Source organism: Amia ocellicauda, chromosome 11 (genome assembly GCF_036373705.1).
Source record: "Amia ocellicauda isolate fAmiCal2 chromosome 11, fAmiCal2.hap1, whole genome shotgun sequence".
Classification (NCBI taxonomy): domain Eukaryota; kingdom Metazoa; phylum Chordata; class Actinopteri; order Amiiformes; family Amiidae; genus Amia; species Amia ocellicauda.
The window spans coordinates 34,325,618-34,340,139 of record NC_089860.1 but is presented as its reverse complement, the minus strand read 5'-3'; the positions used below and the strand labels follow the sequence as shown (position 1 = coordinate 34,340,139).

Sequence of the window (14,522 nt, the reverse complement as noted above, 5' to 3'; positions counted from 1 at the left end):
AAGCCTAGACCTGCTTCATGGAAGGATCTCTGGATTCTACCCAGATCTGTCAGCTGTTCGTCCCCGGCAGTGTTATGTAACCAACTATCACAATATTGACTCCTGGTCTCCTAGCAAAGGCCTCTCCTTGTCCAGTTTACAGGGACATTGTTGTGGAGTCTAATGTCCACCTAACAGCGTGTCCCTGGCTGGGGGAAGCACATTAGTCCAGGATATTATAGTGCTATTGTCTACAAAAAGAGCAAAAGTGGTGATCTGAGTTAAACTGAGATTGGAGGGAATACGGTAACATTAACATAGGATAATAGAGAGGGACTTTCCTCTGCAAAAACAGCAGGTGGCCGGCGTGACTAAGACTCGAGAGGCTTTACGTCGATCGAGTGCTAAACGACACAAGAGACAGGCCGCAGTTTCTAGGCAAGATGAGATAATAAAAGCAGATCTGGTGGAGAGGACGGGGTCAGGGAACGTGGAAGCAGAGGAGGAGTCTGATTTACAGACGAGCCCTTGCAGCTGGAAACCCCAGCCTCCATTTCTCAGGCCCCCAGCTCACAATGACAGGCTGGCTGGGCTATTTCTGTCCCTCCCACAGACTGGAAACTCATCAGCAGGGCAGCCGATGGGTCAGGGCAACTCACGTCTATTGCTGTGGTGGTGAATCCATATCAGATACAAAAATAAATAACTAACCCAATTCCAGAGAAGGAATAATACCCAAACAACCAAACAAGTCATCTCATATGCAAATAAAACCCACTTTTGTTTTATAAATCTTGCAAGTTCTATTGAATTTGAAGAACCTGATAAAAAAAAAAAAAGTTTAATCACCGTGTGTCAGGGATCTCCATAGACGGGAGGGGAATGAAAGTCTGTGACATCAGACACAAGCGAAACAAACTCATTCTCACAAACTGCAGATAAAAGTACTTTATTAAACACAGGAAATGGCAGTATATACTGTATTTACATATGTAATAGCACCCTTTGCCTACTTTGGCCCATTGTGCAACGTAGGTCTAGTCCATGACAGAGAATAGAAACAGTGCATGGAAAACAATAACCGTTCCACAGCGGAACAATATCAATAGAAAGTGTCTGTTTTTACAAAAAGACTATACCTTACATTTGTTAAAACAAATATCATATCACACATTACATATTTACAAACCCGAGACCCATGCAAATCGATCGGACTGTTAAAGATCACACTTGACATGAAAGTGCCGAGCTGATTGCCTGCGGAGGCTTAAGTCGTTTTTTAACCAGACGAAGACATTTTGATCGGTTCGGGAGTGGACATCATAGTCCTCATTTAAAAATCACGAAATCCCTGCAATTTGGGTGAATGCTTGTTATACAGGGTCCAATAAAGATGTATTTGATCCCCTGCTGATTTTGTACGTTTGCCCACTGACAAAGAAATTATCAGTCTATAATTTTAATGGTAGGTGTATTTTAACAGTGAGAGACAGAATAACAACAAAAAAATCCAGAAAAACGCATTTCAAAAAAGTTATAAATTGATTTGCATGTTAATGAGGGAAATAAGTATTTGATCCCCTATCAATCAGCAAGATTTCTGGCTCCCAGGTGTCTTTTATACAGGTAACGAGCCGAGATGAGGAGCACTCTCTTAAAGGGAGTGCTCCTAATCTCAGCTCGTTACCTGTATAAAAGACACCTGTCCACAGAAGCAATCAATCAATCAGATTCCAAACTCTCCACCATGGCCAAGACCAAAGAGCTGTCCAAGGCTGTCAGGGACAAGATTGTAGACCTACACAAGGCTGGAATGGGCTACAAGACCATCGCCAAGCAGCTTGGTGAGAAGGTGACAACAGTTGGTGCGATTATTCGCAAATGGAAGAAACACAAAATAACTGTCAGTCTCCCTCGGTCTGGGGCTCCATGCAAGATCTCACCTCGTGGAGTTTCAATGATCATGAGAACGGTGAGGAATCAGCCCAGAACTACACGGGAGGATCTTGTTAATGATCTCAAGGCAGCTGGGACCATAGTCACCAAGAAAACAATTGGTAACAAACACACTACCCCGCGAAGGCCTGAAATCCTGCAGCGCCCGCAAGGTCCCCCTGCTCAAGAAAGCACATGTACAGGCCCGTCTGAAGTTTGACAATGAACATCTGAATGATTCAGATGAGAACTGGGTGAAAGTGTTGTGGTCAGATGAGACCAAACTCGAGCTCTTTGGCATCAACTCAACTCGCCGTGTTTGGAGGAGGAGTAATGACCCCAAGAACACCATCCCCACCGTCAAACATGGAGGTGGAAACATTATGCTTTGGGGGTGTTTTTCTGCAAAGGGGACAGTACAACTGCACTGCATCAAAGGGACGATGGACGGGGCCATGTACCGTCAAATCTTGGGTGAGAACCTCCTTCCCTCAGCCAGGGCATTGAAAATGGGTCGTGAATGGGTATTCCAGCATGACAATGACCCAAAACACACAGCCAAGGCAACAAAGGAGTGGCTCAAGAAGAAGCACATTAAGGTCCTGGAGTGGCCTAGCCAGTCTCCAGACCTTAATCCCATAGAAAATTTGTGGAGGGACCTGAAGGTTCGAGTTGCCAAACGTCAGCCTCGAAACCCTAATGACTTGGAGAGGATCTGCAAAGAGGAGTGGGACAAAATCCCTCCTGAGATGTGTGCAAACCTGGTGGCCAACTACACGAAACGTCTGACCTCTGTGATTGCCAACAAGGGTTTTGCCACCAAGTACTAAGTCAAAGGGGTCAAATACTTATTTCCCTCATTAATTGGAATTTGTAAAATGTATTATTTTTAATTGCTATGTTTTAGCTTACTTGAATTTGTAATGATTGATGCCTTGTACTTCTCTGTATTTTTGCACTTATGTTGTAAGTCGCCCTGGATAAGGGCATCTGCCAAGAAATAAAAATAATAATAATAATAATTAACATGCAAATCAATGTATAACTTTTTTGAAATGCGTTTTTCTGGATTTTTTTTGTTGTTATTCCGTCTCTCACTGTTAAAATACACCTACCATTAAAATTATAGGCTGATCATTTCTTTGTCAGTGGGCAAACGTACAAAATCAGCAGGGGATCAAATACTTTTTTCCCTCACTGTACTTGGTTTCGATGTCAAGGTCAAAATGAGGGAGAGTGGATGACCAAGAAAATGACTAGAATGCAATGATTTATTACATCTAGTCGTAAGAGTCAACATAAACTTATGACGATCAAGAATAGGATCTCCATTCAAACATCTCTGTAGCCTCAGACTTATTTCAATGTCACACAAGTTCACTGACATTGTCTATAGTCTATATACAAGCTATATATTTAGAATTTAACTTGCATTGACATTCCCCGTCTGACCACTGCAATATCCCGGTGACCTTAACGAACCAAGGACAAACAGGGTGTTCTCTGGGAGTAGGAGCCTCATGTGACTCTGTCTTTCATACCAAATTAGACAAAGCCAAGCTTAGTCAGTCAAGGAAGGACAACAGCCCCAGTCACAGCATGATCTCATCCTTGAGTCAGAGGTCAGAAGGAGGTGCTGTTCGTTCAGTGAGATAAGGATCCTCGTTCAGCACCATTGTTTCAACTCCTGGACACAGTAAGCAAAACTCAACGGCCGGGATCTGGGCCTGTGCTCTTCAGGTTATAGCTGTGTGGACAGAGGCTTTATCAGAACTGAAATCTTGGGACTCCCTCTGAATGTCAACACTAAACCACAGTTTTCTGGGTATTGTTTTTCTCTTGTAGGACCCCAGGATACAGGACACAATACCCACTCTGGGAAAGCCAATCACTGTGCTTTTAAAGTAGATGAAACTCCAGAAAGCAGCCAACAGATTCCCTTAAATTATTCTCATCCAGGTAGTGACCAGGCCCAACCCTGCTTAGCATCTGAGAGCTAATGAGATCAGGCTTCAGGCTGAGTTACACAATAATAAGGAGCTTGATTCTTGTTAATCGGTTGCTTATTGTTAAGACAAGATCTTCTGAAACATTTTTAACAGTCGTTGCTTTCTTTACACTGGTCACTGAGACATGAGAATACAGTGTTGCAAAAAGGCCAGGGATTCGTAAACTTGGATTGAGGCAAAAAAAAAGTCCAACCACCTGAATGACACCATGGCAGAAGGAGGTAAAGCAAGTTCTAGTCCAGCTAAGCTTAGATACCACTGTGACTAAGCTTAGTTCTCATTGCAAAGAAAAGTGCACAAGCACAGGGAGATGCACACAGATTAGAGTGCTGGCAGGTTTCCAACAACACGTACCATACAAGGTCACAAGGGAAAGACACCCGACTCAGAGTACACAGCATTACTTGACTTTTGATAAGCAAGATATTGAATGCCAAATGACACTGATCTAGCAGAGCATTCCTTGGTTGTTTATTTCAAAACTCTTCCCCTGCAAGTCATGCCCATTGACTGAACTTGCCCGGTCACACTGTAATCATGCAGTGACCATACTTGACATGCTCTGACCCCATCTGATGAGCTATAAACATCAGGGTCTGTGTCTGGGGTGCGGCACCAGACACCTGACACCAGAGGAGCACACAACACAATATCCGACTCTAAAACATGGTGTCAAAATCCGTCCCCTGGTGTTCTTCACACAACATTACATTCTTGGAAAAGTTAACAAAACCAAAACTTATAAATTTGTATTTCCTTATGATATGGGAGACGATATTTTGTATCCTTAGCTTGACTTTGTCTGACTTCCTCTAGTCTGTTTTTCTCAGGCAAGAGCTCTTCCTGATCTTAATGAGAACAACAATAAGCTCAATAACATATCGAGCACGAACTGGAGAAGCTTCTCCGCAGTAGCACAATATAAAGGCAGGGTTCACTGCCACGGCTGTGCCCTGGGTCAATGCACACAGATGAACTGCACCACAAGGGAATATATTACACCAGCTCTGGATGTATATTTAATCACGGGCTGCTAGGTCATGCTGCTGTCAGAACTGATCTCGGTGCAGTTTGGTGGAAACGGACATTACAGCATTACCGAAACCTAATCATCCTTACTTCCTCGGGTTCATTTTGACAACAGAAACCCGACACACTCCCTTGGCAAGGAAGGAGCCGTGTGTTCCTGGGAATAACAGGGTTTAAATGTAATGTAGGAATTCTATAATTACATATAAACACGTCAGAAGTTTTCATTTTGAATGATTGTTTTCTTGTTGCTGATATTTCAATAGAGAGAGTTGAGTGTTGTGGGAATACAATTTGACACAAAGATCCTATAAAGTGCATTTCAGATCACCCACCCCCAAAATTATTCAGGGCCACTGAAATCGTCACCCCTTTCAGTCAAACAGTATTCATATACAAATTTAAGAATAAACGTTGTCCAGAGATGTCCAGACTGCGTCACTAGAAACGGAAAAAGATATCTTGAAATTGAATTGCTAATTAACACGTTTTGCACCTTGATGAAATATTAAGATTTAGCTGATTTAAAAGGTAGATAATTCATTTAATAATGATGATCCAAGCCCCCACCTTATATAGCTTCCATGCTATATCAAATATTCAGATTGAACAGGCTGTCACATTCTCATCAAAAACAATACTCATGCTTAAGTAGACACTGTATCCTCTACCAAATACACCCACATATAAATTCATACTAAATATGTTGTAATATTATTATATTCCATTAAAAATCTAATGATAGAAAGTTGGTCTAGTAACAAACGTTTGAACAGCCATCTCTTCTCCATGTCACACAAAGACCTGTAGGACAGGAAATCTGCCCAAAACAACACTGACAGTCCTCGTCTTCCAGGGAGCTCCAGAACACTGTCTTTCCTCGATCAATTCTGAACAACGTGAAAACAGTCAATTATTTCATAAGCACCAACATTTAGTCTTATTTGTCATCTTTATCATCTTCATTGGCGTTTTAGGTGAATCAGAATCGTAAGTATGTGTTGCTGCGACTGCTAATTTCCAATATTTGAAGAGGCCAAGCAGATATTTGGTCACACGAGGTGAATATTTTTTGTGTGTTTCCCATTATTTACAAGTCATTCTGCTCATAGTTTGTATCAAGTTCATTTAAAAGAAAAAGAAGATAAACTACATAGTTTCCTAACATTTTCCTTTAGCACAGTCTCATATAAATTAAGGTCTGGAAGGAGTTGATAATACTGACAAAGACATGGGCATTCTGTTAAAAAGAGAATCATGTTTGAATTGCTATCGTGATGCTTTTTCTTCCCCAACATCATTTGCTGTATTAAATACATGTCCATGAATGCACTGTTCCCTTACGATTTACATTTGTATTCCACCATAGCATCAATTCAGTATATTCTAAGGAAACACTATTCTAGTTGGAGCAAAATACTACTATTTGGGCAGAGAGTCTCATGAAATAAGTTGATGCTGATGTTTTGTGTTGAGGATCAGTGGAGGAACGTTGCGTCCACATTACAACACACTCGTTCAGATGACTTTACGATTGCCCTGTGACATGAGGCTGTTATTTGTTTAGGCTATTAAAAGGTACGATACTTTGACATAAAACAAGAGTCAAACCAGTGGGCACCACTTTACATACTCTTATGTATAAACAGCAGAATTAGGATCTTGTTTTGACTTCAATGAACTTTGAGAAACGTTCTTAACCAAGGCTATATATATTTTAAACTGTTAAACTGTACTGCACATGGGATGTACGGGTAAAAAGAGTTGTGCCGATTTGGATAGCCACGATTCAAAGACAATCAAGGTTCGAAGGTCAGTTTAGGAGGCACTCCCGTCACCCTCCTTGGCCGGAAGCTGCAGCCGAAACACAGCAAAACAACAGATTCCAAGGCCGTGTCATATTGCTCTGAATGGTTTCAAAACCCCACTGAAGTCAATAAGGGATGCCAGCTCTCGCGGGCTGTGCTGGGCATTAACAGGCGTGCTGTGCCGAGCTGCCAGGTGTTACCCTGCCCTCCCGATGCAGTCCTCTCTCCTCAGGGCGAGGTCATGGCTCCCGGCTTCTCTGCCTTCTTGCCCTTGGAGAGGCCGGCCACCTGCTTCATGAGCTCCCTGTTCCTGGCCTGAGGAGACGCAGAGATGAGTGGCTTTCAGCAAAGCAAGGAAGGACACAGATAAGAGCACTAATCCCCCCCGCAGCAGAAAACAAAATGCACCTTCTCTTGCCTTCCTTACACCTGAACCATTTATACCACGAGGCCCGGGCTCTTCTCATGTTCCAGTCCAGCTCATGAGCTGATCTGTTGTGCTGCATTGAGACTAGCAGACTGTGGGACACACATAGTGGATGTCCAAGTGACAGATGAAGCACAGCTGAAAATACATAGACAAGATTAAGCTAACTGTTAACCACTGAAGAAGGAGGACTGGTCAGACCTTTAGGTCCAGGGTTGCAGACCACGGTTTCAGAAATTGTCTAGAACGATTTAGAACTTTCAGTCCCGACACACAGCCTTGACTTTTCTAAGCATGAACAAGGAGTTACTTTGTGCTGCCTCTGTGAAACCTCTGTGGCTGTGAAACCTCTGTGCAGGAACCTCCTCTGGACTCACCTGCAGTTGCTCCACAACATCCTTGTGCGTCTTCTCCATCTGATTCATCTTGGCCCTCATCTGGGCCTCCTGGTACTGGAACTCAGCCTTGAGCTCTGTGATCTGCAGGGGCAGCAGAGACGCTGGGAGTTAGAGAGAGCGGCGTCCACTCGACCTTTCTCCAGAGCACAGACGCGCACTATGGGCTCAACATCCCCAGGAATCACACACCGGCTTTCATTTACGCCCTCCAGCTGAGCAAACTAAATGTCAGTAACATCTGTCAGGGAGCAGGCTTTAATATTCTGGCGATTACACCGGTTGTGAAGGTCAGGCCGATTACAATAACAGCTTTCAATTATATCCAGGATTAATGCTGACAGAGCGGGGATTTGAAAGCCACATTTATCATTTATTTTTGACACCAAAACCCAGCCAGTTCAGTTGAGGCTGATACACACACTCTCTCCCTCCCTCTCCCTCTCCCTCTCCCTCTCTCTCTGGGAAGGCCTGACTGACTGACCTTCTTCTCCTTCTCCAGTATGAGCTGGTCCTTCTGGTGCAGCATCTTCTTCAGCGTGGCCACCTCCTCCTTCAGCTGAGTGATGATGACGAAGTGGTCGGTGCCAGGGGAGTCCAGCGCCAGGTCTGGCGAGAAACTGCTGGGGGGGGTGGGAAACAAGAATGCAATCACACACTTTTCTTCAACATCAGAAACAGCGCCAGCTCTCAGATCGCACCTCACACCAGCACTCCAAGGCCATCGTTCACCAGGGAAGGCTGACACACTCCCCAGAGAGCAAGACTGGGGACTTCAAGTGTCCTATGAAGGAACTAGGGATGCATCTGCACAGACTATGCCAACTTTATCAGAAATGTAAAATAAACTAAATAATGAAACTAAATAAATAATAGGCGAGATCTGCAGCTCACTTGCCAAGGTGGAGGTTGATCTTGGTGTTTGTATGTGACTATTGTGGTGGAACGACCTTCCCACTGAAGTCAAAACAGCAGAGTCCCTGACCTCCTTCCGGCAATTACTCAAGATGCATCTTTTCAGACTCTATTTGTAATTTAGTCATTCAATCTCCTGTAAGATAGCACTTTACAACGTTTTTTCATAATACTGGCCTAGCGTTACTAGTACTCGTATTGTTATTTTGATTTCCCCTATGCTCCCTTCCGCTTGGCCCTCGACTGTGACCTAACATCTTGTCTGCATTCGGCTTTTACAATCCAGGATGTAAGAACTCATGTATTGTTTACATTTGTGTAAATTGGAATTTGTCAAATGTATTATGGTTTGAATTGCACTGTAATTTGTTAATTGGAACTTGTAATGTTTTATACCTTGAACTGCACTGTATTGTTTCTAATAAATAAATAATAATAACTATGAATGGACTATGAACTATGAATGGAAGTTGTTGTGCTTGTGCTACCATAGCAAAATCACTCACAACGTAAAGCCGTGTAAAAGCACATATGTGAAATTACACACACGGTATGGGCGATTTGTGGAGTGTCCACTATCCCTATCAAGAGATGCAAGAGATAAGAATGTCATGTGACACGAAACAAAATACTGACATTCTGACAATATCGAATAGGCATCTTGATGGCGAGCAACAGACCCCTTCTAAATTTTAAAAAGAGTTTCACTAATCTGCACAGTTGGCAACCTGTCGTAGGCAGATATCTTTTTACTCTGGTCGCTTACGCCACCTACTGCACCAACACTGGAAACACAATGACAGGATTTTACTGCCACGGGCGATCACTTCCCTGAAACAAACACAGATTAAATATTCGACTCTATTACGAAGTGACAAAAGACACACTGCTTAGTTATTGACCTCGGGATGATAGGGTAAAAGAGAGACATGTTTATGTGGACTGGTGATTTTAAATCACTGCCATTTGTGTGCGTCTTTAGCCATTCAAGTCTACGAGAGAGGCAGTCGCTGAGCCAGGACACCATCCAAAAGCGCCCCCAGATGTCCTCACCTGTCTCCATTACTCGAGATGGCATCAAACTTGGGCTTTTTCTTTGGGATTTCGTTTTGTATGGAAGAAGTGGACAGGGTTTTCTGACTAAAAATCAAAAAACAAAGACAAAAGGTCAGATTTATGTGTGTGTATATACATTTTATTTTATTTCCCACAGGAGCCTAAATCTTTCTTTCACAGTACAGCTTTAACTTTAACGATACAGGCCTCTATGGGGGTTTGTTTTCTCCACAGAAAACAAAGCACCGAGGGATACCTGTTGTAGTGGCTGCTGTTGCTGAGGCGCGTGAACGGCTCCTTCTCCGGGAGGCTGCAGTGCGAGGAGGCGCTCAGGTGCTTGCGCTGCTCTTTGGTCTTCTGCAGAACTCGCTTGTAGGAGAGGGTGCAGAGCCAGCACAGCAGCTTCCCATCCACCTGCACAGCGAAACACAACACACGCCTGAGAGCGCCGCCGAGAGCCTGCTGCACGGGTACGGGAAGTGGTACCCAATCATTACATGTGGAAGCAGTGCTCTGCTGCCCTTACCTTTCTCCGGTCGTCCTTGCGGTCGAAAGCGCACTGCTGCTTGCACTGCTCGCACGTGTGGGGGGGGCCATACTTCTTCTCGGAGTTCGTGCAGCGCTGGCATTTGTTGCCGATGAAAGCTGCGATGATGTTACAGTACTGGCAGGGCTTGGGCTGGAAGACACGGGAGGGAAACAGGGTCAGTCTGGACCACAGACACTGCCTTGTGCGTCAACAGCAACAGTTGTGAACGTGCTAGGCAATAAACTCAATAAACTACAGTACAGCTCATTATGGAGTCAAAACAAAGCCCCGCAAATAAATGCAGAGGCCGGGTGGAGGAAGGCATGGTTTGCTTTGAGAGTATCTGTAAGTCAGACCCAAACCTCGGCCGTGTCCGTCCATCAAGACTGCTTTTGAGTTTTGATTACTTGAAGATGGCAGGAACAATTCCTTTCCTTGCGCTACGATCTGAAATCGCCACTTACTGTGCCGTACAGCTTGACGTTCTGTGCGCACTTCTTACATATTGTGTTGGTTTTGCTACAGAGAGAATAGAAAAAGAAAAAATAATAAATAAATACTTAGTTAACAGTGTCAAAAACCCCTTATTACACACAAATGATATTGAAACAATGTGGCATTTTCAAATGTTTCTTAATTGTCAATCTTATTATTCGTGTGCTGTATATCTGACTTTCCCATTCTGCCCTGTTCATAATTTGCGGAGATTAAAATAAACAACAATAAACGATCTTCAGACTGGCTGTTAACACGTGAAGCATATTTAGTTTTTTCTGTTATCACCGAGTGAAATACAGCTGTGTGCGTCTCCGTTCCCATCCCATGCATATAAAGGTCATCAGCCGGAGCTATCTACCAAAATGGTGTGGCGTTTTTTCCCTGATGGAGAGGACATTTCAGTGCATGATTAAGATCACGTAGTCTGGGGGGAGAAGAACAGAGACAGATGCTCACTGTTGTGCTTCCAGGACGTCTCAGTACTGGAGAGGCCGTGTCAGTCTTTCTGTACTCGAGGGCTCTGTCAAGACTTATAGCGCAGCGTGGTGGTGTGAATGTATATGACTGGGTGCTGCACAGGACGGGCGCACTAATAACACACAGATATTATGTCTTCAGATTACTTGGATTAAGCAGTTCAGGGACTTGATACGGCAAGTATTCATTTATTTTGCACTGATCAAATACCCCATACGAGAAAATACATCCTCTACAACAGGTCCTCGAAAGAATGAAAATGTGAAAGAATGAAGATGCTCGTTTGTATTCTGCCTTCAAGGAATGCAATGAATGAATGATTTTTGTTTATGATAGGTGTGCACCAACCATTATACCTGTCTAAACAGAACACAGCCGGTTTCAGAAACTGTGTGCAAAAAGAAGATTTGAAGAATATTGTCTAATATCTAATAACAGCATGTGGGAGCTTGGCAAGTACAAAGAACCACACACACACAAAAACTTGTAAAGATGTACAGAGGAGTGTACAGCCCACTGAGAGACAAAGCATGCAACAGTCAAATTTGAGGTGATGCAGGTGTCTGAGAATATACTAATAGAGGCAACATGAATGGAGACATGTGCTTGGTGAGCTGAAGATGTCAGTTCAGGATCTGATGCAACACAGATTATGTTGTGATGGGGGTAGGGCCCATAATCCACAAGCACACAAACAACTGTCCTAAAGGAGGAGGGAAAAAAAAGCTTGGGGTTTATCAGCTGAATATCTGCTTCCAATTTTCCTTCCCTCGCATGCTATGTAAAATATCACAAAAGAAAAACAGCAAACAGTTGTGATAGAAACTGTGTGACAGTAGGACACGATGCTGCAGCGCGACTGAGGCATACCTCTCCTGCTGAAACTCTGTTCTGCAGTAAGTGCACTTGACCATAGGATGTGCGATCCGACATTCCTGGAAGAAAACAAACGAAGAGTCCATTCAGGCAATCGGCACCATCCAAACCTTATTGCAACATACGGAAAAGCCCACAAATACTACACACATACAGCTCTGGAAAAAACTAAGAGACCACTTAACATTGATTTCTGAACTTGGAGTGGTGTCTTAATTTTTGTATTCTATACTACAGGCCTTTCTCAATGTACCTTTATAATTTTATAACTAATGAAAATACAGTTGAGACAATGAAACGAGTCAATTCTGAGTTTGGATTCGGTTCCAACTGAGCAACTCAAGAGCTTAAATGGAATGACAATGGGAAGCCCTGGGGCCAGGCTTAATAAAACACATTACATTAAAAGTTTTTCGTGTCAAACCGTGACTTTATTACTTTTGCATATCCTAATATGTATTACTAGTAAATCCTATTAATTGTGTGCTGTAGATCTGACTGCCTAGGAATTGGCTTGAGTTATCCACGCGAAAGCTGCTTTGGCCAGAGTAATAACCCTGAACAAAGGCAGGAGAGCCAGGTGTGTGTGTGTGACCTGATGGGATTGTGGAAGTGCTTTTCCTGGCTGTCTATCTCGTGGCAAAGGAGTTCAAAGGATTGTCTGGGGATCACCTTCTCGGGAATATGAAAACCACTGTGCTAAATTATAATGTAACTGAGCGACTGAGCGCTTAGTTGGAATGACATCGGGAACCCTCGGACCAAGCTTTAAAAAACAACTGGTTAGAGGTCAGGAGAAGTGTAGGCAAACAGCTGAGCTAAGGACCTGGGGACAATGTGGAAGAGATTACAGCTGAATAAAAGGTCTGTGGATTTGAATTGAATTCATTGGGAGAGCAATCGTGATGACTAGGAGTTACAAGGGCCTCAGGGAGTGACAGTAGCTCATGCACTGGTAGACCCCCAATTCAAACTGATGGATGGAGAGCTGGATCCTTCAGTAGGAGAGGTGGGATGACTGTGCATAGATGGTAAAATCATTGGAGGCGACAGACCGAGCCAAGAAGATGACACATCATAACTAGTCAGAGCTGATGAGAACAGGTGTCCGTAACGACCTTTGTTCCCCAGTGTAAAGTGAATCAGACCACTTAATCCACCCCCTAATCAGATAAGGGACTTAAGTGCAAGGCGGAGCAGGGCTTAGAAAGTGATAACTCCTGTGTACACGGATGGACGTGAGCCTGTGAGAGAATCTGCATTCCTCTCCTTGAGTAGCTGTGTATGAATGCAGGGCCCGTCCGCCTGTAGCATTCAGATAAGACTGGCAACAGTATGACTGGTTGTGAGTGTGTGTGTGTGTGTCTCGGTGTGTAACTGTCCCTGTTTGTGTCAATTCTGCTTCAGGGGCAGTGGATGTAGTTAAGACAACTGTCAACACAACAACAGAATAATAATGCTGTGCAAGACTGTGTGAACTTCAAAAGAGGGAGTACAAGTGTTTCACTGCTTTAAGAAAACGTGGATGTGTCAGGACAACCGCTGAAGTTATGGCTTAGATGTTTGACTGGTCAGTGATAGGTAACGTCAAAGCTACATTTAATGTACTCTACTGTATGGGTGTCATTATTCTTGTTTTATCACCATGCATGAACCCGTCTTTATTCCATCGGTGACCCGAACCTCACCTATTAACCAGAGATGTGCCTGCAAATTGAACAGTCTAGTTGAGGACTGATCTTCTAATCTGACAGTGTAGGTCTGCTATATTTAAACCAGCACTGGACAGAGCGGACTCAGACAGAGAGACAAACGCACAACCGCGCAGCCATGATTTCACATCATCTCGCCATCACTACAGACCTGTCAACTTCAGAGATCCAGCATGGGTCAGCTCTCCATCCGCCAGGCCTTACCTTGCATAGCTGCTGTCCCTGAGAGAGCGCCTCGAACGGGAATCTTTGGTTGCATTTCGTGCAGGCGTACAGGGCAGCCATGGCAGCTTGGGTTTTACAGCTGGGGAGCACAAATATCCAGCGAGAAGTTGAGGACGGCCCGGCCGCGGCGGTCAGCTGGAGCCCCTGTCAACAGTCCGGCTCGGATGGCCATTGCGTCATCGAGGGACAGACGATCCGCGTTCGGCAGAAGCCCCGCCCCTCTCGCGGTCTGGATTGGCTGAGAAGGGATACGGGGAGCCGACGCGGAGATCCTATTGGCGGAGGGGAGTGCCCATCTCCTCCAGCGAGTAGTGGGAGAAGATTAGGTCATTCCCAGAGAACATGCGTCAATGGCTGTTATGTAAAACACAGCTCAGATGAGGGGAAAGTCTTAGCACTGAAGGGAAAGAAACAAACTTCACTAAGTGTTCATCTGATTCACTCACTTCGTACGTTTTGTTGCAATGTCTGTTATATTTTGACCCCCAAACAACGTTCAGTTTTTACTTTTAATGTAACGCCTCCCATACAGGTGTAAATGTATTATTTTTATGATAGAGAAAGCGGGAGTTATTCATTTGATTAATGTCCTTGAGATGATAACTTTAGACTTTGTTGCTGCATAAATGCATGCTTTAAAACAGGTGACATA

The 14,522-nt window shown here is 43.9% G+C and overlaps 1 protein-coding gene across 2 annotated transcripts; it reads right to left on the bottom strand.

Annotated features, from left to right (window-relative positions):
• Nucleotides 1-2,485: 2,485 nt before the first annotated feature.
• LOC136763528 (protein FAM76A) lies at nt 2,486-14,049 on the bottom strand. 2 transcript variants are annotated; one of them, XM_066717585.1, is made up of 9 exons: nt 13,850-14,049; nt 11,928-11,992; nt 10,547-10,601; nt 10,080-10,232; nt 9,810-9,967; nt 9,551-9,637; nt 8,067-8,205; nt 7,565-7,666; nt 2,486-7,075 (listed from the first exon to the last, which is right to left on the bottom strand). In XM_066717585.1, the coding sequence occupies exons 1-9, from the start codon at nt 13,928-13,930 to the stop codon at nt 6,989-6,991; spliced, it is 927 nt and encodes a 308-aa protein (XP_066573682.1). In that variant the 5' UTR covers nt 13,931-14,049; the 3' UTR covers nt 2,486-6,988. The 2 variants fall into 2 exon arrangements, with proteins under 2 accessions (XP_066573682.1, XP_066573684.1); XM_066717587.1 differs by having other exon boundaries at nt 8,067-8,202.
• Between the last annotated feature and the right edge of the window lie 473 nt (nt 14,050-14,522).